Raw genomic sequence first — 26,147 nt, 5'->3', positions numbered from 1 at the left:
TCTCCTAGGATTTCCCAACTTATGAAGAAAATGCAGCGTCATCTTTCACGTTAAATTCATTTGTTTCTGCTGCGTCTGATGTTAAATTATGCTTTTATTAAATTTTTGGGCCAAGAAAAACTATTTGTGCTTAGTTTAAGTTTTAAATAACATTTTTATATTGAGATTTTGTGTTTTTTAAATTACGAATTGACTGTCGAAAGGGGGATTGGATGATGGTGAAGAAGTGGAGGGGCGTGAGGGTTTCTCAAACATCAAAGTGGGGGTGTGATACTGAAAAGTTTGGGAACCCCTTCCTTAGGGGATAAAAAATGCTAAAAAAAAATGGAATTGACCATCCTATGCAAACTGCAGTGCCACGTAGAGAGAGAAAAACCCTTTCCACTCCCCTTGTTGGAGTCTTGTTACATAAGGGGGAGGAGCCCTGGTGCCTGTCCCGCTGGCCAGGGTGCTGAAAATCTCCCTAACACACAGGCAGAGGTCACACACCTCACCCACCGCTAACGTCCAGCGGCCACCCTCCCTCTGTTCAGCACCAAGCCATGGGCTGAGTCTCCTGGCTCCCAGCCTGGTTTCCATTCTGTCCAGCCTCCCCTCCCGTGTCTCTTAGGCTCATTGGGGACCTGCTAAGGGCCTTGGTTGTGGGGCAGAGGCATCGCAGAGTTTGTTTCAGAGACTTGGGGTGTTAAATGCAGCATGGTGCCTATGCCTGTGATTATGGTACATGTCCCACTACTGGGTGGAAGCTGTTTAGCCCCAGTGATACTTAATGGCAATTACTGTGGCCTGAAAGGGGAAGTAATGCAGCTTACTGGAAGCAGTGGTGTTCTGGGTCTCCAGACAGGGGTGCCCAAGGCCTTTGAGTCAGGGGAATTCTGCTTAGTGGCAATAGAAGGTGCCTCTCCCCCAGGACTTCTCCTTCCATGGAGCCCACTCTCCAGGGTGGGGAATAGCGGGCTGGCTACTGCCAGGACCTGCCTGCTTTGCTCACAAAGAGACAGTCAAAAGGGGGCAAAACCACTCAGAGGCAGTGGGGTTTCCGCACACCTCATGCAATTGTGGGACTCACTGCCACAGGAAGTCACCGAGCTCAAGAACTTGGTGGGATTCCGGCTGGGGACTGGACATTTACCTGGATAAAAATAGCCTGAGATGCTATAAGCAATGGAAGCAATGGGATATCCCTTCCCACAATGCACCTTTGCTTCAGGTCAGACCACTTGCTAACTCGCAGGTCTAATCGCACACGTACTGCTTTGTGGTTTTCTAGGCCTCCTCGGAGCTGGCTGGTGTCAGCCATGGTTGGCGGTGGATATGGAGCTAGCAGGGCCTCCTCAGCGCCTGCCACTGCTGGCTGGGCCTCTGTGGCTGAATCGGCCGCATCAGCAGGGAGACGAGAAACCTGCCAGCCTTGCCGATGGTGGGACCCTGCCCCTGTGCCGAGCACAAGGCTGAAGGTACAGTTAGAGCAGGGCACTGGGCCCCATCTTGGGTCACTTCCTGGGACTTCGGGCCTGTCAGTTCCTGTCCGTGGCTCAGGTCCCTACCTGTAAGCTGGCACTAAACCATCCCAGCCATGCATGGGAGAGGCTCAGCAGCTCCAGCCACCTGTACCCGGAGAGCCACGTAGCAACACGTTCCTGTAACCAGCCCTCACCTTTTACCTCCCACCCCCACCCCGAACAACATGGCAGCATGGCCACTGAACTGCCGGTCGCAGGGCTGGCTGTTCCCATCCCATCGTTCTGTTAACTCACGCTGGTCCAGCTCCCTTGCTTTTAACCCCTTCCTGCCCAGGCCTCCCGTCCCCCCCGCCGCCCGTTAAAGCAAAGCAACACTCCCACCCCACCATCACTGCTTGCAAGGCAGCTTGGCAGTACTGCTGCAGCTCGTTTTCATTGTGCGGTCTGGGCAGGAGTTTGAGGTGCAGGCGCTGCGATGGAGTCTGGCTGCAGGAGCGGGACTGGGGTGCAGAGTCTGGGCGTTTGGGCACAGGAAGGGTGAGCATGGGGTGTGGGAGGGGGTCAGGGTGCAGGCTCTGGGTGGCAGTTTGGGGGCAGGAGAGTTGAGAGCCCAGGCTCTTGGTGGGAATGGAGGTGCAGAAGGGACTCTGGGGTGCACACTGGACTGAGGATGTAGGCTCTGAGCAGGCATTTGGGTGCTGGGTGCAGGAGGAGGTGCTTTAAATATTGAGTCTATTCTGGTATGGCTATGGTCTGAAGAAGTGGGTCTGTCCCATGAAAACTCATCACCTAATAAATTATTTTGTTAGTCTTTAAAGTGCAACTTGACTGCTTTTTTCTGTTTTAAATGCAGTCCATTTAAGTAAAATGAATGGGTCATCTACCAAGTTCTTTGATTCTGCATTGGGCTTCTCCAAGCCTCTCTGCTCAGCACATCAGCTGTTAAATTGCTCAGATAGCAGTGTGAGCTGGGTAAATGAGTGAGAAACAACCCCTGCCAGTGCAGGCTCCAGGGCCCTAATCTAGGGCAGAGTAGCAAGTTGAGTAAAGCAAATATTTAAAATCAAATTCATGTTGCACAGGGTTAGCAGTGTCTCTGGATGTTTGGGCTCATGTTTGTCTTATTAACAATTAAAAGTCTTGCAGAGGAAGTCAGGCGATACATACAGTACATAAGCAGCATTGACCCAGAGTTAGGCATGTGAATTTTTTCAAGGTAAGGAACACTGCTCTAATTTTTACCATCCATGGGCAGAATAAATTTTGTTATGTGCACCAAGACATATGCTGATGTGCACCACCAAGAGAAACACAAGCTGCTGGCTGTAAGCACAGTGGGAGCTCATCTAATCAGCCAGGTGGCACCTGAATCTCTCCTGGGCAGCCACCCAAGCACTCAGCTTACAGGGAACACTGATGGGAATGAGTGTTTGGATCTGTCACCCCAGGAAGAGTAAGAGGGTCAGTGGAGGTAGAGTGGATACATACATACGTGGGTGGGGATTGTCACTTGGCCCATTGGGGGTCGGGGTAAGCGCTCTGGGCAGATACAGTCTGACATGGAAGCATTAGGGCTACTTCCCTGCCCGCACCCCTCGTTGGCTGTGCTGCTCACGTCTTGGTACAGGCCATGTCCCAGGCTGTGCTCTATGTATATGTCCCTTGGCCACCTGGAGGGCCTACAGTCACAGAAACACCAGCCCACACTCACACTCCACTCTGGAAGCTGCTCGGTCTCCATGCAGGCAGAGGAAGGGCAAAATGCCAAGGAGTCAGAACCAGGGTCATTTGCCGCTGGCCGGCTAGCAAGTTTCCATGTGCATTTGGAGGAGTTAAACACTTCCCTAAGTGAGGGGTGCTGGAGCGGGGGGCACACACACCAGGTGTCACTAAAGCACCTGTTTCTAGCATGGCTGACTGGCACTGGCTAGTGGACAGCTAGTCTAGGAAGTACAAGTGACCCAGATTTCACTTTCCAGGGTGGATGAGTGTTAGCCTGGTTTAGGCACCCAGTCCTGTCCCCTACTTACATCTAATACAGTTTTGGATCAAACTCTCAGCTGTGGTGCCATGGTCGGCGTTTGCTCCCCCTGTATTGGCCATCACCTTATTTTCAATCAGTTGCCTGTTTCGGCAAATGGCCCCTTGCTGAGTCCTAGCTCCAGGCAAACTCCTCATGTTCCTAGGAGCTACGGCAGCTGCAAGACACAGCTCCTGCCAGGTTCTGAATTTGAACCTCTGGGGAGAGAATAACCTCAGGGTCAGACTAGGTGCCAGACCCCTGAAGCTGAGAGGGCCCCTGTGACTTTCAGGGCATAAGCCAGAGCCCAGCAGGAAAAATGGAGAGGGTGTTTCAGCTGCTTCTTCAGTTCAGCAACAACCAGCCAAGAGCCCTGCTCAGGCTCTGTCCACACACGGCCAGGCGGCTGGAGGCAGATGGCTGCTGAAAGTTAGTGCACGCCTGAACCTGCAGCACAGAGACAGGAGCTGCAGTTTCAGAGCATGGCCTGGTTGTGGCCACGGTTCACACAAAGGGGGAAAGGGGCATTGGCCCCACGGCTTTTGTCTGTTTGTGAGCGTGGGCGGTGAGCAGGGGAGAACATTTCCCTCTGGGGCTGGGCTTTTGTTTCTCTGTGACCAGATCGGGTGGCTGATCTGTGCCTTCCCTCCCCAGCAGTGAAAGGGGTTAACACTTCCTACTGTCTCCCTGCACCGAGAAGAGATTCCAGGGGTGACTGCCAGGGGCTCAGATGCCCTTACTGGAACTGCAGCTGAATTGACAAGGTTTCCAAGGGAGCCTCCACCCTCATGAGGATTCTCACCCACAACCACAGTCTATACTGCATGAACACTAGTCCTGGAACTTTTCCTTGCAACAAAGCCTGCCGCCAGCTTTGTCCACACATCTATTCTGGAGATACCATCACTGGGCCTAACCAGGTTATTCACAGAATCTCAGGCACATTCTCATGTTCCTCAACTAACATCATATATGCCATCATGTGCCAACAATGCCCAGATGCTCTGTATATTGGACAGACTTCAAACTCTCTTAGACAAAGAATTAATGGGCACAAAATAGGCATAAAAACACTCCTGATCCACAAACCTGTCAGCCAGCACTTTAATGGAGTAGGCCATTCTGTTAATGACTTACAAGGACAAATGCAAAGTGCTCCACTTGGGAAGGAACAGTTTCACACATACAGAATGGGGAGAGACTGTCTCGGAATGACTACAGCAGAAAGGGATCTAGGGGTTATAGCGGACCACAAGCTAAATATGTCAACAATGTGATGCTGTTGCAAAAAAAAGCAAACGTGATTCTGGGATGCATTAACAGATGTGTTGTGAACAGGACACGAGAAGTCATTCTTCCACTCTACGTGGAGCTGGTTAGGCCTCAGCTAGAGTAGTGTGTCCAGTTCTAGGCACTGCAGTTCAAGAAAGATGTGGAGAAATTAGAGAGGGTCCAGAAAAGGGTGACAAGAATGATTAAATGTCTAGAGAATGTAACCTATGAAGAAAGGCTGAAAGACTTGGGCTTGTTCAGTTTGGAAAAGAGAAGATTGAGGGGAGACATGATAGCAGTTTTCAGGTATCTAAAAGGCTGTTATAAGGAGGAGGGAGAAAACTTGTTCTTCTTGGCCTCTGAGGATAGAGCAAGAGGCAATGGGCTTAAACTGCAGCAAGGGAGGTTTAAGTTGGACATTAGGAAAAAGTTCTTAACTGTCAGGGTGGTCAAACGGAATAAATGGCCAAGGGAGGTTGTAGAATCTCCATCGCTGGAGATATTTAAGAACAGGTTAGATAGATGTCCGTCAAGGATGGTTTAGACAGTACTTGGTCCTGCCATTGGGGCAGGACTCGATGGCCTCTCGAGGTCCCTTCCAGTCATAGTGTTCTATGATACAAGTTTGCATCTTACTGACTTGAAAGAGAGGCTGCTGAACTCTTATATTCAAATTTGACACATTAAAGAAGTGGTTTGAACCAGGACATGAATTTTCTGGGCTCTTTTGCCTACTTGGCTTAATCTAATTCTTGACTCCCCACCTCACTTTTGCCCCTCTACTCTCTGATTTGCTCACCTTGATAATTTTTTTTTTTCTGATTTGTCAACCTTGATTACTGTTTTCGGTTCTCTGTGCCTTAAATACTGAGTCTGTTCTGGTCTGGCTATGGGCTGAAGAAGTGGGGCTGCCCCCCGAAAGCTCATCACCTAATAAATTATTTTGTTAGTCTTTAAGTGCTACTTGACTGCTTTTTTGTTTTTAAAGATGAGGTGTTCAGCTGGTTTAAAGGGGCCTCTTTCACGCAGTGCTCTGTTCAGGACCCAGAGCCAGCGCTCATGGCAGCCTCCAACCAGCCCCCGCCTGAAGGGCGGTTCAATTCAAGGCACCCTTTTGAGCACAGGCAGCAGATCAGCTTTGTGGAACGCGCTTGGTGGAGGACAAGGTACAGGCGATGCGTTTGACTCCAGCTTTATTTTAAGACATGACCACGGGCAAACTGCTGCTCTGCCACAGACTCACTGTTCCAGCAAAGCCATGTTACAGGAGAGTTGGGAGGGGGAAAAAAATCCATTTTTGCCACTTAAATTAAAAAAAAAATATATATATATATATATATATATTTACTGGGACTTTAAAAACTCCACCAACCCCCCCCCCTCCCGTTTCCCCCACAGCAGTGCCCTCTAAGCCTTACTCCTTGGCTATACCCAGGAAAGGCTGCTACATAAAGCTCTAGAACAGAATTTTCCAGTGTTGGGTGCCTGGAAGCCAGCCCCCTAAGCCACACTGAGGCATGTTAATAAATGGCTCGGGCTTCCAAGGTGCTGGGAACCTACCCCTTCTGCTGAGCTGATGGGAACTCTGAGCAGCTCTGCAGCCAGGGAAGCCCAGCACCTAGTCAGTCTCTGAAGAGTCAGGCGGCTGGATGTTGAGGCTGAAGGTGTTGGCTCTAGCACTTAGCCCTCGGAATGATCCAGCTGAAGGTGGCTGCCCAGCAGGGAAGGATCTCCCTCCCCAGCCGAGGGTTTCATGGCCAGGTAACAGCACTGGCTGCTGCTACGGGGCTTTGCCATGTACCAGCTCCAATTCCTGTCCCCTTCTATGGCTCAGAGGGTCACACCAGCCTAGATCGGTCAGACCTTGGCACTGGGGTGGGCGTGGGAATTACATTTGCCCTTCTAACATGAAGGATGCAAACATGCCATTAGGTTCTTTAAAAGCATCTAAACCCCTATCACCCCCATTCACTACCAGAGCAGAAGCTCCTGCTCCCACTCCTTGTGGGTCACAGCCAGGTCTCCTCCCCTGCCCCATCAACGGGGCTTCCCAGGCCCTGCTGTGTCCCAGAAGAGGAGCAGGAATCAAGAGACCAGAGCCAATGTGCTGGAGCCCCAAAGGCAGCCTGGCAAAGGCTGGAGACAATCCTAGAGAGCGTGGCCGCGACAGTCCGTGCTAGCCATGGTTCCTGCGGCGGCGGCAGCTCACGGCACCAATCGGGAGGCTCAGACTGGGGCCTCCCAGGAACGGCGGGCAGCCATCATGGCGCGTTTCAGCTGCTCGTAGGTCACAAACATCACCACGTTCCAGGAGCCCAGCCGCAGGAACGAGGGCGTGAACCTAGAGCCAGCGAGAGGGGAGAACAATCAGAGCCGGTCCTGGGGGTTCGGCTGTCCCACGTCACTGCCTCAGGGTCACTCCCCCGTCCGTGGGGCAGCCCCACGTGTCTGCAGCAAGTACGTGGGGAGATCAGCCAAGCAGCCCTCCCGCCTGCCGCTCAGCTCCCAAGGGACTAGACCTGGCAGGACAGGGCTCTGTGGACCTTACTGTTCAGCTCAAGCAGGCTCTGTTTTGAACAGAGGGGGTCTGAGCTCGCAGTGCTGACAACTAGCCTGGGATCTGTCCAGCCGGCCCCTCCCCAGCACTGAGTCACACCATGACTCAGAGCAGCCCCCTGAGTACCCAGGAGCAGATCTGCAATCAGGAAGGAGGCCATCCCACCCACCGTTCCTTGGCAGGTTACAGCTGCCCCCCTCGACATGGCCATCGGTGTCCAGATCCGCCTCCAAAGGCTCATTGCCACTGGGAACAGAGCCATCCTCTTCCCTTCCCCCACCCAGTGCTACTCTGGGGATCAGTACAGCTCCGTCCTGGTCCCGGGAACAGGCTGCACTTCGACCCAGGGGCTGCGGGTGCTCCAAGGAGAACCACTCTGCAGCCCAAGATTTTTGAAGTCCTCCCCTTTACCTGCAGCTTGCCTAGGCAGGGCTGTTTTCACCTGCCCTCTCAGTGCAGAGCTTTGCCATGCACCTAGGGCTCCACCCCAGACATGGCTGCATTTCCATGGCAGGTGCAGGGATGCTGGTTCACCCAGCACAGCCCTATGCAAGGTGGCACCCACGCAGCAAATCTCCACTCACCCCTTGTAGAAAGCCAGGGGCCCCTCCTTCCTCAGCATGCTGAGGGCACAGCCGACGGCACTGCCATACTGGCCAGGGGTAGAGTTCATGTATCTGGTCTTCACTACGTCGACGGGGGAAGCAATGAGCGTGGTGCAGAAGCCAGCCCCGAAGGCCGAGGTGAAGTGACATGGGAGGTTATCTGCCAGAGAGCAGAGGGGACGGGCACCTGAGCTGTGCCAGTCAGCGACCTGGCTCACAGCCACTCGGGGCTAGCCTGGCACTGCTGTCACCCCGCACTTGCTAGGGACAATGTGCCATGGCAGACCGGGCAGCACACGTTTTGAGGGCAAACCCTGAGCTAAACTTTTCTGTCCAGGGCAGAATAAATTTTATGCACACCCAGGTCTGTGCAAATGTGCACCACCAATAGATACACATGCTGCTGGCTCTTGCCTTACGTGCTGGGCAGTGCCTGAATCTCCCCTGGGTGGCCACCCAAGTGCTCAGCTTACAGGGAACGTGGGCCCTGACCCCCTCCCACCTGGCACATTTCCACAGGACTTTCTGGGACCCTGTGGCAGGAGTGCAGCTCTAGGGGACATCCCAGTGGGCCGGTCACCCAGGCTTGGCTAGAGCGAGTGGACCTGCTGCTCCGAGGATGTACCAGCCAGCTCCCTCCCCAGCTCCACACGCAGCCAAGGACTAGCTCTGCTTGCCCCTCAAGGCCTGGGAACATTTCCTCTCATCCCACCCTTGAGCCAGCAGCAGTCACAGGTTGTGCATGGGGGAAATTCACCAGCAGGACAAGCTGCCCAGCCCCCTTGCAGCCAATGCAACAGCAGGCAGGCGAGTCATTTCACCTGTGTGGTATTTAGCATCCCATTGATCCTCCAGTGACTTGCTGTCCCTGACTTAGGACTGTCACAATCATGCTGGAGTAGCACCTGCTAGCATGGTCCTGCCTGGACCGAGCAAGCTCACCTCATTAGGAGTAGGAGCCAGCGGTCAGTTCGAATTGGATCTGTATGTATGTGGCCCTTATGGCTTTCACCCCCCCACCCCACCTGGTGAAAGTGGAACCGAAAGCACTCAGCCCCTGGCAGTAATCCAACCCAGGGTCGGCATCCTGCCTCGGCCAGCCCGAGTATCCAGGGACCTGCTGAAGCAGGCCTGACACCCACCTGTCATGAGGTCGTATTTGAGCAGTGTGTCCTTTATCAGGTCGTAGGTCACCAGTTCCGTGCAGTTGACGATCGCGTTACGGGCCACGTTGGGGGATGTTCCTGCAGAAGGAAGATATTAAAAAAAAAAAAGTCAGCAAGAGGAGGTCTTTGCTGCACAAACGCCTGGTGGTGCGTCTCAGAGCCCAGCTCAGCTGACGCAGTGCCGACAGTGGTGTTGCTGTAGCACCAGCCCTGGCAGGCAGAATCCCATAACCGCACCCACCTTTCCACAGCCCCTTGAGTCCCTCCTCCTTGGCAATGGTCTTGTAGGCATCCAGCGTCCCCTGGTATCGCCTGCTGCTCTTCACACGGGCCTGGGACCTCACTTTCACCACGTCTGTTGGTTGGGCGACAGCCACTGCCATCGCTCCTGTGGTGCAGCCGGCCAGGAGACGGCTACCGATGCCAACATCTGGCAAAGAGCAGGGAGTGGTGTGAGCCAGGCCAGAAAGGGGAAGGTTGTGTTAACCCAGGGAGGCCTCTGACTTTCCAGGCTTCTAGCCTCTATCCTGGGTCTTATGATTACACCCCTCCCCCCCCGGCCCTGGACACCCAGTTTAGTGTGTCTGTCCTCCAAGCAGCCCCGTGAGGCACACACAGAGTCTGTGGCAGAAGGAACTGAATGTTGGTCTCCCATGACCCAGACCCTCTAACCACTGGGGAATGCTTCCTCTTCCAGTCTGCTCTACTCCCCAGGAGTGGGGCCCCACACATTGAGGGAGGAGTTTTGTTATCCCCCCTAAGAGAACCTGAGGCAGCAGAGGGGTTAAGTGGCTCACCTCCCCAATGCCACGGAGAATGGCTCCCAAACCTCCCACTTGCCTGGCCTTCACTACAAGTCATCCTCACTCTCAGTGTTAGATACACACCAAAGCTGCTGTGTAGCGACCACTGCAGCCACACACAGCAATGTGAGCAGCTGAGCCCTTCAGAGGTTCCACCACTGGCCGTGTAGCCTAGTGCCCGTAAATCCACGGGCCTCTCTTGGGATGCTTATCAGATCCCACCTGCCACCTCACCCACAGAAATGAGCCCTCTGCTATGGATACCAGCATCTCTTTCCAGGGCACCGAAGGGGGAATTGAACTCAACCTCTGGATCACAGCACACAAGCTTTTATTTTTTGAGCTAGAGGATCTGATCCAGTGGTTGGCAACCAAAATAGCAGGAAAAGCCTTCCCCTGCCCAACTTTGGTAAAAACCTCAATAATTCAAGAGCTGCAATGCACGTGAATATGAGACAGTCCTTAATAAATATCCTCAAACCATACATTTTGTAACCCCTAGCTTAAGAACAGCACACACAATGATCTGTAGTCACTCCTGGACCTATTTTAATTATGCCAGTTTGACTTCACGTTTAGTTTCCGTTTTGTTCCTTAAAATGCACATTGCCCTTCCCAGCAGGAATGCCGCAAGCTTCCTCTTCCTTTATTAGCAACACAATTAAAACACAGCTACAGCATAATATCCCACAATGCACCGCACATATTAAAGGGGGAGTTATCCAATGAGTCAAGATCATGTATCGTTTGCTATTTAGATATGAGCTGTTCATCGTTGGGGGTTTTAGATGTTCACTGTTTATTGAAAATAATCAGGAGGTTTAAAAAAAAACAAAAACAAAAACAAAAACCCCACCACTTTGCAATTATAGTGTTGAGAGCCACAAAAAAAATCCTTAAAGACCCACATGGGGCTCCGGAACCTCAGGTTGCAGACCCCTGACCTGGCTGGTCCATTAGCTCAGAGGCTACAGCAGCTGCAAATCCTTACACACCTCAGCCACTAGAGGGAGCCAAAGGCCCACCCTAACCAAGGAGGAGGACGACGAAACACTCACGCTCGGATCCCTTGGTGTAGAACTGCTTCACCGAGTCGTACAGCCCGATACGGACCGAGGCAAAGCTCATCTGACGCTGGAGCCCGGCCACCAGGCCGTTGTACAGGCTCCTGGGACCTTCCGTCCTCACCATGGTGGCAATGGTGCCGAAGACGCCTTTGTACTGAGCAACTTGTTGGTTCACTGCTGACCTGGTCTCTCCTTGAATCTGTACAGGAGAGAGTGGCATGAGGAGGGTTTGCAGCCTGGGGGCCCGGCTCAGCTCACTACCCCCACCCACGAGAAGCCTACAGAGAGGTGTGATTTGCATGTCCATCCTGGAGACGGAGGGCTGGTTGGCACTTTCCAGTCCTTTAATGGTGCAAACAGAAATGGCAAAGCAGTGAGTCCGGGTGGCACCAACAGCCTAAAGCACCGACACTCACACAAGCTCAGAGCAGGCAGAGGCTGTGGGCAGCATCCTGGGTCAGAAACAGTGCTCCCTGTAAGCTGAGTGCTTCGGCAGCCACCCAGGAGAGATTCAAGTGCCGCCCAGCGGATTAGCAGAGCGCCCACAGCCGGCTGCAGGTGTTTGTTGGTGGTGCCATCTGCATATGCCTTGGTGCACATAAAAAAGTTTATTCTGCCCATAGATGGGAAAAAAAAAAAAAAAAAAAAAGGGAACCCTGGTCAGAAGTGATTTCCGGCAGCCCAGGCAAATGATTGTGAGGTTAAATTCAAGTTATTTCTGGAGGGAAAAAAAAAAATCTGGGGTAAGCAACTGCACACCTGAGCCCTGTAACAATTCCCACCCCGCCTTGGCTGCAGGCCTTAATACAAATGAAGCCCCATCAGCTAAAATCTGGGACAAGTGCAAAAGTCAGTTTCAGAGCCCCACTGACCCTTCTGGACCAAGTCACGTTGGCACCAAGAGCCCAGCCCTGTTAGTGTTCACCAAGGTCCATGCCACCCTGCCCTCCATGCCAAGGAAAACTGGCTCAGGCTTTAGCAGCAATTTTCATTTCCCCCCCACCTCCAATCAGAGGGCCTCATTTGAGGAGACACGACTCCCCGGCGGTGGGGCTCATGGGCATGCTTGACAAGAAGCCCTCAGCCCATTGCAGGATCAGCCTCATGGCTGGAGGGCAGAGCCAGACGTCTAAACATGCACAGATCAGCTATGCCTGGGTTAAGGGGCAAGGAATGGTCAGGTGAGTTGGCAGATTGTTAAAGGGGTACACACCCAATGGGGTGTAGCCAGGACCAATGGGAAGAAATAAAGGAAGATTCAGATTGGACATCACTGGGAGCTGCACCACCATGGAACCATTTCCCAAAGAACGCAGTGGTGGAGCAGCTCTTTAGCACCATTCCTGGGCTGGCCAGCTTACAAAGAGCTGTAATTAAAAGATCAAACACTCAGGCATATCTGCCGTTGCTCAGCAACAAGAGCTCAACACGCTAGGCCTGGGCTCAGAATGGGCCCGGCAGCCTCTGTCCCTGTACATGTGGAATTCTCACCTGCAGCCTGACTTTCGCCGTGTCCAGGGGGAAGGTGATGAGATCCGCAATGCACGCGGCTGTCCCTGCCCCCAGGAACTTCACTGTGGCTGTCGGAGGGACATCGGAGGGCTTGAAGCCGACCATTTTGCAAACTTCGGGGCGGCTCAGGAGGATGCAGGCGGAGCCGCCAAGGAGCGAGCTGCGTTCCCACGTAGCAAAGGGCAAGACAAATGGACTCTGCCCCAGGCTGGATGGGAGAGAAACACGAGTGGTAAACGGAGGCCTGAAATCTGGCCCACACCCACCCTCTTCTGACACTGCCAGGGATCACTGCAAACACTAGCACTCTTCCAGCCCAACCACTGGCTCTCCCACCATCTTACAGCAGCTTCCACTCATTCCAAGAGGAGATACTCATATTCCACAGTAAGAGGCCGGCAGGGGGCTCTCATCACTCGTAACAGCCATTTGTGAGATGGGAGTCAGAATCTACGGCAGAGCGGAAACTAGAAGAGGCCAGAAACTGGCCCCCACCTTCCCTGCTCTAACCACTAGGCAACACTGCCTTCTTGATTTGGCTCCCGTACTCCACTTGAGAGGTTAAATGCATTTAAATATCTGGCACAGAGAAGAGTTGTTACTTACATTAAGAAGTCCTGTGGCACCTTATAGACGAACAGACGTTTTGGAGCATAAGCTTTCGTGGGCAAAGACCCACTTCGTCAGATGCATGAGTCACAATGCAAAGCGGGTCATTGCCCACGAAAGCTTATGCTCCAAAACGTCTGTTCGTCTATCAGGTGCCACAGGACTTCTTGTGGTTCTTGAAGATACAGACTAACACGGCTGCCTCTCTGATACTTCTAACTTGCCAGCTAAGTTTGCGTTTACTGCCTCTTGGAGGTTTGGACCACACCCTTAACTCTGACCCACACCGAATGCTGTTCCTTAGGGCAGTGAAATAGGTATTACTCTGCATTTGGTAGGTTTGGGTTTATTATCTGGGCTAGGGATGTTAACAGTTAACTGCTAAATGGATGAGGCTTACCAGTTACAGTTAACTAGTAGGGACTGGTGCAACCCCCGACACCCATCACAGGCAGAGGGCTGCTCCAGCTCATGAGCACCTCTGAAGGCAGGGCTGCTCCAAGCCCAGCCAGGCTGGAGTGGCCACTACCCAGTTTAATTGGTTAACCAGTTAAACTTAGCACTTAACTGGTTAACCAGTTAAAAGGGATTTTACCACCCTAATCCGGGCTATGTAAGACCTACACCTTGAGCTGTACATTTCCGTGTTTGTGAGCTGGAGTTTTGGGAAGCTGCCATTAAGTTATAGTCATGGGTTTTTAAAAAAAAAAAAAAGATAAGTTTCAGGATGTTAACAGGTGGTTTGATCACTAACCCAGCCCATAGCTGGGTCTGTCCAGCCAGGCTTTCATTCTATAGCAAAGACGTTTTTGTTTTCAGTTCTTTGAAACAGTGAGAGAGTTCTTCCGAGTTTGTTTGTACAAAAGCACTGGCTGTGGGGCAGAGGTGCCCAGCCAGGGTGGGAGGCGGCAGACTTGCTGCTAGGACAGCATTCAGGGTCCAGTGTAAGTCATGTCCAATAAGCCACACACTTGGAAAGTTGAAAATAAGGGTGATTAGTTTTGCTGGTTGTAGCTAACATACACCCCCGCCTCCCATCAGTGATCACCTGCCTCTCCCCCCAGCAACAGTCTAAAGCCTTGTTTTTGTTTAGCTGACAGACTGTTGTCCTACTGACTGATAAGGGCAGGTACTACATGCACCAGCAGGGCACAGAGCTCCAATCTGACCAGATGTGCCTATTGCTCTGCTGTAGCCTGCAAAGAAGCCAAAGCTCCTGTTGTCCAGGATGTGGTTGGCATGAGCTGGTTAGACAACTTTCAACACACAGCCACCCCCTTCTGACACAGCCATCAATATAAGGGATCAAAATTCAACAGTGTCACTTTGCACAGCTCAAAGTCATTTTAAGACCCAGATGCATAACCAGCTCGGAGAATTCAGAGCTGCCTAGTGAACGCCTGCAAAACATGCATATGCCACTGTGAGCCTGTATAAAAATCCAGGTGTGTGCACTGCATTCAGAGCACCTGTTAAAATGCGACAGAGGAAGCCGTGCTAGTCTATACGCTATCAAAACAAAAAGCAGTCAAGTCGCACTTTGAACTATCTTGCTAGTTTTTAAAGTGCTACTTGACTGCTTTTTGTTCCGTTAAAATGCAGTTTGGGTGTTTCTGAATGAGCTTCAGTGAAGCTGTGACAAGAGCCAGTTTGGAAGATCAAGCTGCCAGGTAACTGTGTTCCTGGCAGCACAGGAGGTCTAGTGGCATTTTTCAAGCCCTGAGAACAGGGCTATCACTGCTCCTCTAGCAAGGCCCCCGGGACTAACTGGAGCAGAGCTTGGCCATCTGTGAACCCTTAATAAAAATCAATCGCACCCCCATCTGTGGTTGTGGAACACTGAAAGCAGGTTCTCATACAAGCCAGTGGAGAGGCAAGAGCTGCAGTAGCAGCCTGATAGCAGCCACCAGGCCTGAGTACAATCACAGCTAGAATAGGACACTTTAGGGGCCAGAGAACAGAATCCATGTTGGTTTTCATGCAGATTTTCCTACATGGGTGGGTCTCCCCATTGTACCCACATGAGGGCTAGAGATGAGTCGACAGGAACTGAGAACTGCCCCACAGCCATGCAGCAGGGATTTGCTCCTTAACAAGGCAATCGCCACCCTAAAGGAATATTTCACCTGCTGGAAGGGTGACAGGAAAGGGCAGCACTTTACTGCCTCCTGGGAGATTATCAAAATCTGCATCATGGGAGATTAAGAGCAGGTTAGACAGACGCCTTTCAGAGATGGGCTCGAGCAGTTTGTGGGTCTTTGCACACAAAAGCTTATGCTGCAAAACATGTTAGTCTATAAAGTGCCACAGGGCTTCCGGTTGTTTTTGCGGATATAGACTAACACGGCTCCCCCTCTGCTACTTATCTAGATCAGTGTTTCTTAAACTATGTTCTGTGGAACACTAACATTCTGTGAACAACTCACAAATGTGCTGTGAGCATCTGATGCTTTTTTGATATCATACATGGATAGTGTTTTTTCTTCTGGTTATTAAAAGCCAAACACCATGTTACTTCTTCATTGCTAAGATACCTGATTAAATTACTTCCTTTTGTTTTTGCTGTATATGTTGCTGTTTGGTGGGGGGTTTTTTTTCCCCCCCATTAAAATTTTCACGTGTTCCACATAAAAATATTATTGCTCTGTGTTCTGTGGTCTCCAAAAGTTTAAGAAACACTGGTCTAGATGATACATGGTATTGCCATGAGTGCAGGGGACTGGACTCAATGACCTCTTCAAGTTCCTTCTACCTTGGTGGTTTATGAGTCTGAGTTGTGCTACAGACATGCTTGTTGGTCAAGCTAGTCTCAAACATATGGTCTGAGACTCTGCAGAAGGCCCATTTCACAGAGGTACAGATACATATGCAACCACCTAGTGGCTAGAGATTAGACTTTGGATTTACAGACTCCAGGGATCATAGAACACTAGAACTGGAAGGGACCTCAAGAGGTCATTGAGTCCAGTTCTCTGCCCTCTTGGCAGGGCCAAACAGCATCTAGACAATCCCCCACAGAGGTCCACCTAATCTGCTCTTAAATGTCTCCAGTGATGGAGATTCCACAACTGCCCTCGGTAACTTATTCCAGTTAACCACCCTGATGGTTAGGAACTTTTTCCTAATGTCTGATCTAAACCTCCCTTGCTGCCATTCAAGCCCCTTGTCCTATCCTTACAGGCCAAGGAGAACAATTTCTCTCTCTCTTCCTTGTAACCTTCTTTGAGATACTTGAAAACTGTTATCCTGTCCACACTCAGTCTTCTCTGTTTAGAGCCACATAAATCAGAGATCACTAACCCAGCTATTTTTCAAAAATCAGAAACTGCAAAGAGACCACTAGCCAGGCAGGCTGCTCTGACACCTGCCATCAAAAAGCATGAGACAAGACAGCCCATCCAAGTTACCTTAGTTAAGCAGTTCCGGACAGCTGTTGCTGGATCAGGATTCTCTAAAGGTGTCCCGCTCCTCAAATTTGCTGAATGTAGCTACTATCTGAGTCCCCTGAGTGGCCATAGAAAGTCGCTTAGCCCCAGGACACCTAGTAACCATAGTCCTTGTCCTGTGGAGGGAGAGGAGATTGCATTTCAAAGGGCTGCAGCTCTGCCTTATGCAAGGTGGGAGAGGGCACCCCCAGGAGCCCCCATGCGAAGGGGAGCAAGGCAGCATTTCTGCTGAGCCGCTGGGGCCACCCATGGGCGGGCCCCAGGGTCACCACCAAGCAGCCGGCTCAGACCGGCTTGTCCCTGCAGCAGCAGCAGCGCGCAGGTGCCGCAACAGCCCGTATCGCAGCCCGGTTGGAAAAGGCGCGCGCGCCCCCCCGCGGCTCAGGGCAGCCCCGGAGCTGAGCTGCTGACACGTGCTCGGCGCTGCAGCCGGAGCGCGGCAAACCTGCAGCGGCAGAGATCTGGGGCGCCAGCCCGGCCGCTCCGGGGAGGGGCAGCGCGGCCGGGGACTGACCTGAGCCCGGGGAGAAATGGCATCGAGAGCCGGCGGAAGAGCGCACCGGTCGCTGCAGCTTTATAGCGCCCGGCACCCGGCGGCAGCTCCGCGGGGCGGGGCCACTGCACGTCCGCCCCGCCCCCGGGAGTGGTGGGGGGACTGCTGGGAGCAACAACCACGGGCCAGGGGAGCGCCCCGCCAGTGGGGGAGCGGCGCTGCGGCCGGCCCCCCGGCAGCTCAGCTAGGAGCGCTGACGCCAGGGAGCAGGAGCGGAAGCCCGGGACCGAGGGCAGGAGGAGTAAAGAAAAAGGGCCCAATCTCAGGAGAGCGGGTCTCCCTTGGGGACTGGCCCTGGCCCCCGCCCCGTCCCCGAGGGCCGGTGAGAGCCCCCCCCTCCCACGCGGGGTGTGTGGGGAGCGATGCTCAGCCCGGAGCTGCGGCGCCCCCAGACGGGCCTCCAGGGCAGAAGGCACCGTGCCAGCCGCAGCTCCCCATCCCCTGTAGGGCAGGAGGGGTGCAGGAGCGGCCCCTGTCCCCCAGCCCTCTCAGCGCAGCAGCCCCACTTTCCGTGCCCCAGTGTTACCCCCCCCCACTGATCGCCCCATTGCCCTTCCCACATTACCCAATGATCACCCCATACCCTGCAGCACGTGACCCCCACTCCACTGATCGCCCCATTCCCTTCCCCACATTACCCCACCCCACCCACCGATCACCCCATACCCTGCACCACGTGACCCTCACCCCATTCATTGCCCCATACCCTGCTCTTGTGTTATTCCCACCCCACTGATCACCCTGTTTCCTGCCCGTATGTTATCATCACCCCAGGACTTCACCCATGCACCCACCCCAGGAACCCGTGCGCCCATCCACCTGTCCCCCTGCCCAGAACCTGAGCGGCAGGTGGGGTGGTGGGGGGGTCGTTCCCCAGCCATAGTCTGTGCTGATTGGGCGACAGAGCAGCATTCCCCGTGTACCAGCCAATGGGAGAGCAGCGCTAGGATCCCTCTCTTGTTGGGAGCCGGTGCCCGGATCAAGGTTAGGAGACGGCTGAGACAGACATTGAGGCTCCTCCCTGGGGCGGGGTGGGTTATCTATCAGCGGCGCCTGGCACAGCTGAGTTGGAGATCAAAGGTTCTGAGTTCCATGAGGTCGCCTAGGAGAACCAGCTGGAAGCTGTCTGGGGCACCGGCTCTGGCAGGGAGAGGCGAAAAAGACGTTTATTTGCTCTGCCGAAGTGAGAACCTACCTATCCCAGCCAGGCTTGTGGCTTGTCACCCTGTCCTGCCTCCTCAGGAGGTCAGTCCCGTGGAGAGTCCAACCAGCCAAGCAAAAATAAAGAAATCCTTCACAGAACCAGCCAAGTAATTGCGATTGTACCTAAGAGCTTGACTGTAAACAATGGATCTAGTCACGTGTGCAGGATGGAAACTAGAAGGGTGTAGATAAGTGTAGCGATCAGTAGGTTTTCGGTACAGTGTGGTGCTGATCAGGCCATCCTTGATTAGTACTGTAGTGTCCAGGAAATGTATCTCTTGCCTGTTGTAATCGAGGCATAAGTTGATGGTGGGGTGTAGATTGTTAAAGTCTCTGTGGAATTCCTCTAGAGCCTCTGTACCATGGGTCCAAATCATAAAGATGTCATCAATGTATCTTAAGTAGAGGAGTGGTCTGAAGAAGTGGGTCTGTCCCACGAAAGCTCACCTAATAAACCATTTTGCTAGATTTTAAAGTGCTACTTGACTGCTTTTTGTTTTGATAGTGTATAGACTAGCACGGCTTCCTCTTTGTTACTATTCAGCCAAGTAATGGTTGGGACCTTTTCGCCCTGGGACTTTGCTGGCTCAGGGGGCCAGTAGTGGGACAAAATGGCGTTCACCTTTATAGCACCCGTGCAGATCTGGTGTGGAATGGTAGGCACACAAAGCTGCCGCCTCTCTGCTCTGTGCAGCAGAGAAGTACCCACCTCGCACAACCAACCCTCAAGGAATCAGAGGGACCAGAGGTCATCTCGTCCAGCCCCTGCATGGAGTCCAGGCCAAGTAAACCTAGATTGTCCTGTAGTAACAGAGAGGTAGCCTTGCTAGTCTGACGAAGTGGGTCTGTCCGAGGAAAGCTCACCACTGAATACATCATTTGGTTAGTCTTTAAAGTGCTACATTTCTGCAGTTTTGCCTTGCTAGGTTGTCCTGGACAAGTATTTGACTAACCTGTTCTTAAAAACCTCCCATGATGGGGACCCCACATCCTGCTTTAGAGCCCAGGGAAGGTGTCACTAACTAAAGGACTGAGCTGAGGTGGGGGGATAGAGGCTCCTTTCACCCCAGAGGTGGTCCTTTCAAAGTCAGCAGGGTGGGTGGGGTGGGGAGAGGTGGCACTTCTGCAAATGAAGCTGGCCCTGTTGGATCCCTTGTTCTCTTGCTAAGCACTTTCCAGGACCATGAAACTCATTTGAAACCCCAAACAAAATGAAAAGGTTGGGGACAGAAAGGAGGTAAGTGACTGTGTGGCCTGCAGCCCAGGCATTCATATTTCTGCTCTTATTATAGCTCCTCTGAGTACATGTCTCTTTCCTTGTGAATTGTGACCTCACGAACAAACATGGCACCGTAAACCAATTTCAGCTAGAATTCTGCCTGCAAAACAGGCGCCATAGGCAAAAAGAATAAAAATGTTTAGTAGTCTATGCCAGTGATTTCTGACCTGGGATCTGCAGACCCCTGGAGGTCCATGAGGATACTGCAGGTGGTTGGTGAAAAAAATAAAAGATACCAAAAAATGATCATAGGAAATAAGTTTTAAAGAAATTACAAAGTTACAGTCAATTGTTATTTGAAAATTAAATATCTTCCAATAACGTTATGAATTGCTGGCAGAAAATCTGTGTTGTGGGTTCCTTATCATGTAATGAAGCGGCTAGAATTGGCTTTGATGGGAGTCCTCAATTGGGAGAGTGATTGTGGAGCTGTGAATGGTTTGGGGGGCTGGTTGGGGGTCTGCACTAGTGAAAAGGTTGGGAACCACGGATCTATGCTGTGGAGAATTCCCTAATGTACCCTCTTTTCTATGCAAGCCATGCTCATGGGGTAAGAGCTTTGTTTTTGATCAGCCTCTCCAATTACAAAATGCACCCACGCTGTTCTTATTGCTAGGCTGGGCGTTTGGCTGAGTGCCTGTTGCTCAAAAAACCCTAAGCAAAAACGCAGCCTTAAGCTGAGCTCATCCAAGTGGACGTGATTTATGTACTCACTCGCTATCCCTGTCTCAGAGTTCTGGGAAAGATTTGTTGGTAGGCGATGGCTGTTACAGAACTGCCTGAGAAGCGGAGGTAAGATTCTATTAGCCATCTAAAATGATTTGTCTCATGTTACATGAAACACAGGCAAGATGTGGAAGCTTATGTTCAACTAACTACATTTTTCTACTCTCTAGAAACAACCCCTGCTAAGAACAGTCCCTGAAAAGCAAAATGATTTGGAGATCTCTCTGGACCTTTCTGGTGAGATTAGACCAACATCATAGAGTAGGCATCCTTCGATCCCGAGGGATCATGGGTTTGCACCCCAGTTGGACTGATTCGAGCAGCGTCTTCTGTGGCTGTGCAATCCAATCCGGGAGTGGCAGTCCTTTCCGCACTGTGAGCAGCGGTAGGCAGATGTCGCTCTGGTATCACGGGCACGGATCTTCCTGAGGGCTCTCCTGTCTTCCGCTTCCTTCACCAAGGTAGTTTCATACACAACAAGAGCTTCCTTCACTCTGTTTCCAGACATGCCTGTCTGAGGTGAGCGAATGCCAGGTGTTCACACTGATAGAGAGAGCGCTGAGGTCACGCTTGCACATGTCTTTGTAGCGCAATTTAGGTCGCCCTTTCGGCCTCTTTCCAGACGCCAGTTCACCGAAGAGGAGGTCCTTCGGCATTGGGCCATCCGTCATGTGTGAGACATGGCCCAGCCAGCGCATACGCCTCTGTTTGAGAAGGGTGAACATGGAGGCAGTGCCTGCCCTCTCAAGCACTGCGCTGCTGGGGACCTTGTCCTGCCACGAGATACCGAGTATGCGCCTAAGGCAGCGCATGTGGAATATGTTGAGCTGCTGCTCTTGTTTTGAGCGCAAAGTCCATGATTCACTGGCGTACGGCAGTGTGCTCAAAACACAGGCTGTGTAGACCTGCACTTTGGTGTGTACAGTGAGCTTATTGTTAGCCCATACTCTCTTCGTCAGCCTGGAGAACGTTGTGGTGGCTTTTCCAATGCGCTTGTTGATCTCGCTATCAAGTGACAAGTCGTTCAAGATCGTCGAGCCTAAGTACACGAACTCATGAACTACTTCCAGTTCAACTCTGACATAAACAGGTGTAAGGCAATTAAAACTGCACGTAAGCAGCACCTAGTTGGTGTTTTAGACGCCTAACAGTGGATTTCATTACCCAAATCCTCAAAAACTCTGCCACGAAGCTTCTGGGAGTTCCATGCCAGTTCCAAGCCTGGATAAAGAAGAAGGGTTGGTCAGATGGTGACGATGCGCTGGCTGTGAAACAACAATACAAATAAAATCTGATGCCAGTACGAATAAATGATAAAAGATCCTGGCTCGGATGTTGCCCAGATAAACAAGGTCCATGACACCAATCGAGCGATCAGGTCGATAAATTGGCTACCGAAAGAAAATTACAACTAACACATATCTTATCAATTGGAATGTGGAACGTCTGAACACCATGGGTGACTGGAAAATGAGATCTGCTTGAGAAGGAGATGGAGAGATACCGATGTGATATATCTGGACTGGCAGAGATGCATTGGATGGCATCGGGAGAGATGTGTGGTTGCGAAGTCATTTGGTCAAGGAATGAAACAAAGCATAAGGGAGGAGTTGGATTACTTCTTGGCAAAAGAGCTAGAGAGCATTATTAGGATACAAAGCGGTGAGTGCAAGAATGATGGTAGTGAAATTCAAAGCAAAACCGTTCGACATCTCAGTCACTCATGTATATGCACCCATGTCAAATAGTATGGAGGAAAAGATTGAGCTCTTCTATAAAGAGTTCACAAAGACACTGGAGGAGATACCAAAGAGAGATGTATTGATCATCAATGGAGACTGGAACACGAGGGTTGGAACAGAAAACAAAGGTTGGGAGAGATTCATGGGAAAGTTTGGATACGGAGAAAGAAATGAACAAGGTGAGAAACTACTAGAGTTTGCTATGGAGCATGAGATGGTGATCTGCAACTTGAGATTCCAACAAAAGGACTGTAGGAAGTGGACATGGCTATCGAATGACAGGAAGTCCAAGAATGTGATAGATATAATTTTGATCAGAAGAAGATGGTAACGTCAGTACAACAGTGCTGAACTTTCTAAGTAGCAGATATAGACTCAGACCACAGTCTAGTGATCACAAACATCAAGATAAAACTCAAAAGAAAGTGTAAGACACAGTTTAAGAAAAGAAGAGATGTGGCAAGGCTAGGTGAGGAAGAAAGAGAGAATGCGTACAGAGCAGCACTTGAAGAGAAGATTAAGAATGCGGGCACAGAGAATGACCTAGATAAGAGGGCTGAAGGGATAGTCCAGCGCTAGAAGAGGCAATGGAGTGGAAGAAGAGAAGATCAATAAGAAGTGGATTACGCAGAAGACACTGAAGTTGCTCCAACAGAAGAAACCATTGAAGATCAGAGGGGATGTTTCCGAGAGGGTGGAACAGCAATATAGGGTGAAATGAGGTATGGAAAGCAGCCAGAAAGGACAAGGCAAAATGTTTAGAGGAGCGGTGTGACGATATAGAGAGGTATTATGGTGAATGTAAGACCGGGGAGGTGTATAAAATGGTTAGGAATATTAATAGTAAGTGGCAGCAAAAGCAGATGGCGATCAAAGATGAGAACAAAGAGGTGTTCATGAACAAGGAGAAAGTTGTGCACCAATGGACTAGATATTGCATTGATTTGTACAAAGCACAGTTGGACCAGAGTGTCTCAGAGAGACTGATCAAAGAACTGAAAGAGATATCTCCACTGAGCATGACCAAGACCGATACTTTGGAGGAGGAAGTAGAAAGAGCAGTGAAACGACTAAAGAACAACAAGAGCCCTGGAAATGATAACATCACAGGAGAGATGATCAAATACAGCGGAGAAAGTTTGATTCAGGAAATACACCAACTATGTAATATAGCATGGAAGGAAGGGAAAGCACCTACAGAATGGACAAGGTCCATGCTAGTGACAATACACAAGAAAGGAACTGCACTGGAGTGCAAGAACTACAGAACAATTTCCCTAATGAGTCATCTAGGCAAGGTGCTGATAATACTGATCACTAAGATCACAGATAGAAGAACATCTAGCAGAGGAGGGAGCAGGGTTCAGGAAAGATAGAAGTACCATACAGCAGATGTTGCACTAGGATTGAAAGCAGGGAAAGCTCAATGAAAGAACAAGAACATCTACACTTGCATCATCGACCTTCAGAAGGCATTTAACAGTATGGATCAAAAAGTGACTTGGGCAGTGTTGGAGTCATACAGAGTGGATAGCAGACTGTTACGGTTGTTGACAGATATCAGTGATGACGTGGAGGCAGTGGTAAGAATGTGCGGGGAGCTGGGAAGTTGGTTTAGAATGAGTACAGGTACAAGACAAGGAGATGCGACATTACCAAGTATGTTCATTGCGCATCTAGAGAGAGCAACGAACAAGATCAAGGAAGAGGTAGAAGGGATATATTAGCACAGGAAAAGAACTAACAGCTTGAGGTTGGCGAATGATATAGTTATCATTGAGGCAGATGAAGAGAAGCTATTGAAAATGGTGTAGGGACTAAACAAGGAAGGGAAGCAGCATGGACTGATTAAGAACATTGATCAAACAAAATCAATGGTATTTGGAGATAAGGAAATAGGAAGGAAGATCAGTGTAGATGGGATTGAACTAGAGAACATAGACTCGCTCATGTATCTGGGGAGCAACATAAAGTATGATCTAGATAGTAAGAAGTAAAGAGCGACTAGAATAGCGAAAGCAAGGGCAAATTTGAAGGCGATGGATAAGATCTGGAAAAGCAAAGCGATTAGCGTAGGAACGAAGCTGAGTGTCTTGAAAACGTGTATTCAGCGGTATGTTGTATGGATGTGAGACATTGGTGATAATGAAATATTTGAAGAGAAGAATATTGGGGTTTAAGAGGAGTTCTTATAGAAAGATCCTGAGAATAGGATGGATGCAGAAGGTCACCAACGAGGAATTATATAGGAAGATACAGATGAAAGAGAACCTACTGCAGAAGGTTATACAATGGAAGTTACAGCTATTTGGGCATATTTGCAGAATGAATGATGAACAAAAAATCAAGACCCTGGTATGTGGCATAATGGACGGTTTGAATAGGAGAGGCAGACCCCACAGAGAATGGGTAGATGATATAGTAGAGTGGTGCAGAACTACTCTACAGAAACGAAGCCACTCCGCACTGGACAGGGAAAGATGGAGGAAATAGTGAGAGGCATCAGACACCAATGGGATCTGAGCCCATGGTGGTTGTTGATGATGATGAATCCTCAAAGGAATATTCTGTCATGGGCATGCTCCAAGGTAGCAGCCTTAATCCTACGAAACACCCTGATGTTGCAGTGTTTGACAGGCTGTGATGAACAGGATTAAAAAGTTCTTGAGTTTTTTGGTCCATGGATCAGCATTGTCAAGGTGAAGAACTTAAGGACTCATGGGCCATATCTACACTACAGCGATCTTTTGAAATAAGTTCTTCCAGAAGGTCTCTTCCAAAAAAACTCCTTTCAAAAGAGCACCTCCACACACAAAAAGTGGATCAAAAAAATTCATCTGCTCTTTCCATAGAGGACATCCACACAGCCCCCACTCTTTCAAAACAATGGGCCAGGGATCAAAAAATCCAGTGCCATGAGAACTGCTCTTTTGGAAAAAGAGCCCGCAGAGTGTCTACACACGCTTTTTTATGAAAGAAGCTTTCAGAAGCTGGTGCGCTTCTTGATCCGGGAGCAGAAGAGGGCTTCCGGAAGAACAGCTGTGTTATTTCGATTTCAGATGGAAAGAGCTGATTCTGTGTGTGGGTGCTCTGTGTGTTCTTTAGAAAAAGAGCTGGATTTGCCAAAAGAACTTGCTCATGTAGACACAGCCATGGAGTCTGAGGCTGGAAAATGAACAGCATGCTGAGATGAACATAAGGAGTGTTCACCTGCCTTTGTGCCATCCTTTCATTCTCTTTCCTGAGCCATAAAAAAGCAAGAGTTCCAGTGGTTACCCCTGAAACTCCCCCTTACAACCAAAAGACAACACAAAAGTTTGATGCCATATAAACCAGGAGATGGAAACCCATCTAGAGCATTCTAGTTACTTTTCCGATAACTCAGGTAGCCTCTCTACCGGGGTTCAGTGAGGCATGTTGGCTTGGGAGGTTACTCAGTCATTTCCTGGCACAGGCAATGGATTAGCTGACCTCTTGACACCCCTTCCAGCCCTGCATAGCTCTGCAAAAGCTGGCTTTAAGTAGAGCTGGGATAAATTGCATGAAGGAGCAATTGTTTTTTGAAAGGGGTGAGTTAAGAAGTTTGCATCGAAACACCCAGCAAAATGCAGTGGTGTGAAGGACTTCAAAAATAGGTGACATTTAAAAAAAAAATGAGAGACTTGTTCTCGAGTTTCGCAAATGAGAAAGCTGAGTCAGGAAGCAAGTGGTTTTCTCAAATGGCGTGGCGCACTGGGGACTTTCACTCTTGCCGATTAGGGGTTCCCTCGTGTAGCTGGAGAGTAGCAAATGGATCTCAGGAGTCCTAATTTCCAGACTCTGTCTCAGCCTCTCCCTGAGAATTAGAGTTCTGGTTGGCTCTTTGCTCAATGCTGTTGCTGCTGTGGATCAACACCCAGAGGCTCCCATCTGGGGACTGATCACTGAAAAGAGTCACAAATGAGCTGAGACTCACTAGTGCTTTGAGAACAATAAAAAGTCTTGTGGCACCTTATAGACTAACAGATATTTTGGAGCATCAGCTTTCGTAGGCGAGGACCCGCTTCATCAGATGAAGCGGGTCCTTGCTCATGAAAGCTGATGCTCCAAAATATCTGTTAGTCTATAAGGTGCCACAAGACTTC

General features: G+C 50.5%; 1 protein-coding gene across 1 annotated transcript; it reads right to left on the bottom strand.

The window, feature by feature from the left end:
• Nucleotides 1–5,724: 5,724 nt before the first annotated feature.
• On the bottom strand, nucleotides 5,725–17,160 carry LOC142003775 (dicarboxylate carrier UCP2-like). Its single transcript, XM_074981048.1, has 8 exons — nucleotides 17,035–17,160; nucleotides 16,482–16,636; nucleotides 12,445–12,673; nucleotides 10,945–11,152; nucleotides 9,325–9,513; nucleotides 9,060–9,161; nucleotides 7,897–8,077; nucleotides 5,725–7,096 (listed from the first exon to the last, which is right to left on the bottom strand). The coding sequence occupies exons 3-8, from the start codon at nucleotides 12,568–12,570 to the stop codon at nucleotides 6,982–6,984; spliced, it is 921 nt and encodes a 306-aa protein (XP_074837149.1). The 5' UTR covers nucleotides 12,571–12,673; nucleotides 16,482–16,636; nucleotides 17,035–17,160; the 3' UTR covers nucleotides 5,725–6,981.
• Nucleotides 17,161–26,147: the final 8,987 nt, after the last annotated feature.

The sequence above is a fragment of the Carettochelys insculpta genome, chromosome 1 (genome assembly GCF_033958435.1).
Source record: "Carettochelys insculpta isolate YL-2023 chromosome 1, ASM3395843v1, whole genome shotgun sequence".
Classification (NCBI taxonomy): domain Eukaryota; kingdom Metazoa; phylum Chordata; order Testudines; family Carettochelyidae; genus Carettochelys; species Carettochelys insculpta.
Note: the sequence above shows the minus strand (reverse complement) of the source record. Positions and strands in the feature narration are given on the sequence as shown.

Excerpts from the sequence above, each read along its gene's own strand:
- LOC142003775 (XM_074981048.1), bottom strand. The coding sequence starts at position 12,570 with ATGGTCGGCTTCAAGCCCTCCGATGTCCCTCCGACAGCCACAGTGAAG. Across the intron at positions 8,078-9,059 it reads CAAATACGACCTCATGACAG|ATAACCTCCCATGTCACTTC; the intron begins GTGGGTGTCAGG and ends GCTCTCTGGCAG. Across the intron at positions 7,097-7,896 it reads CCCCTGGCTTTCTACAAGGG|GTTCACGCCCTCGTTCCTGC; the intron begins GTGAGTGGAGAT and ends CGCTGGCTCTAG.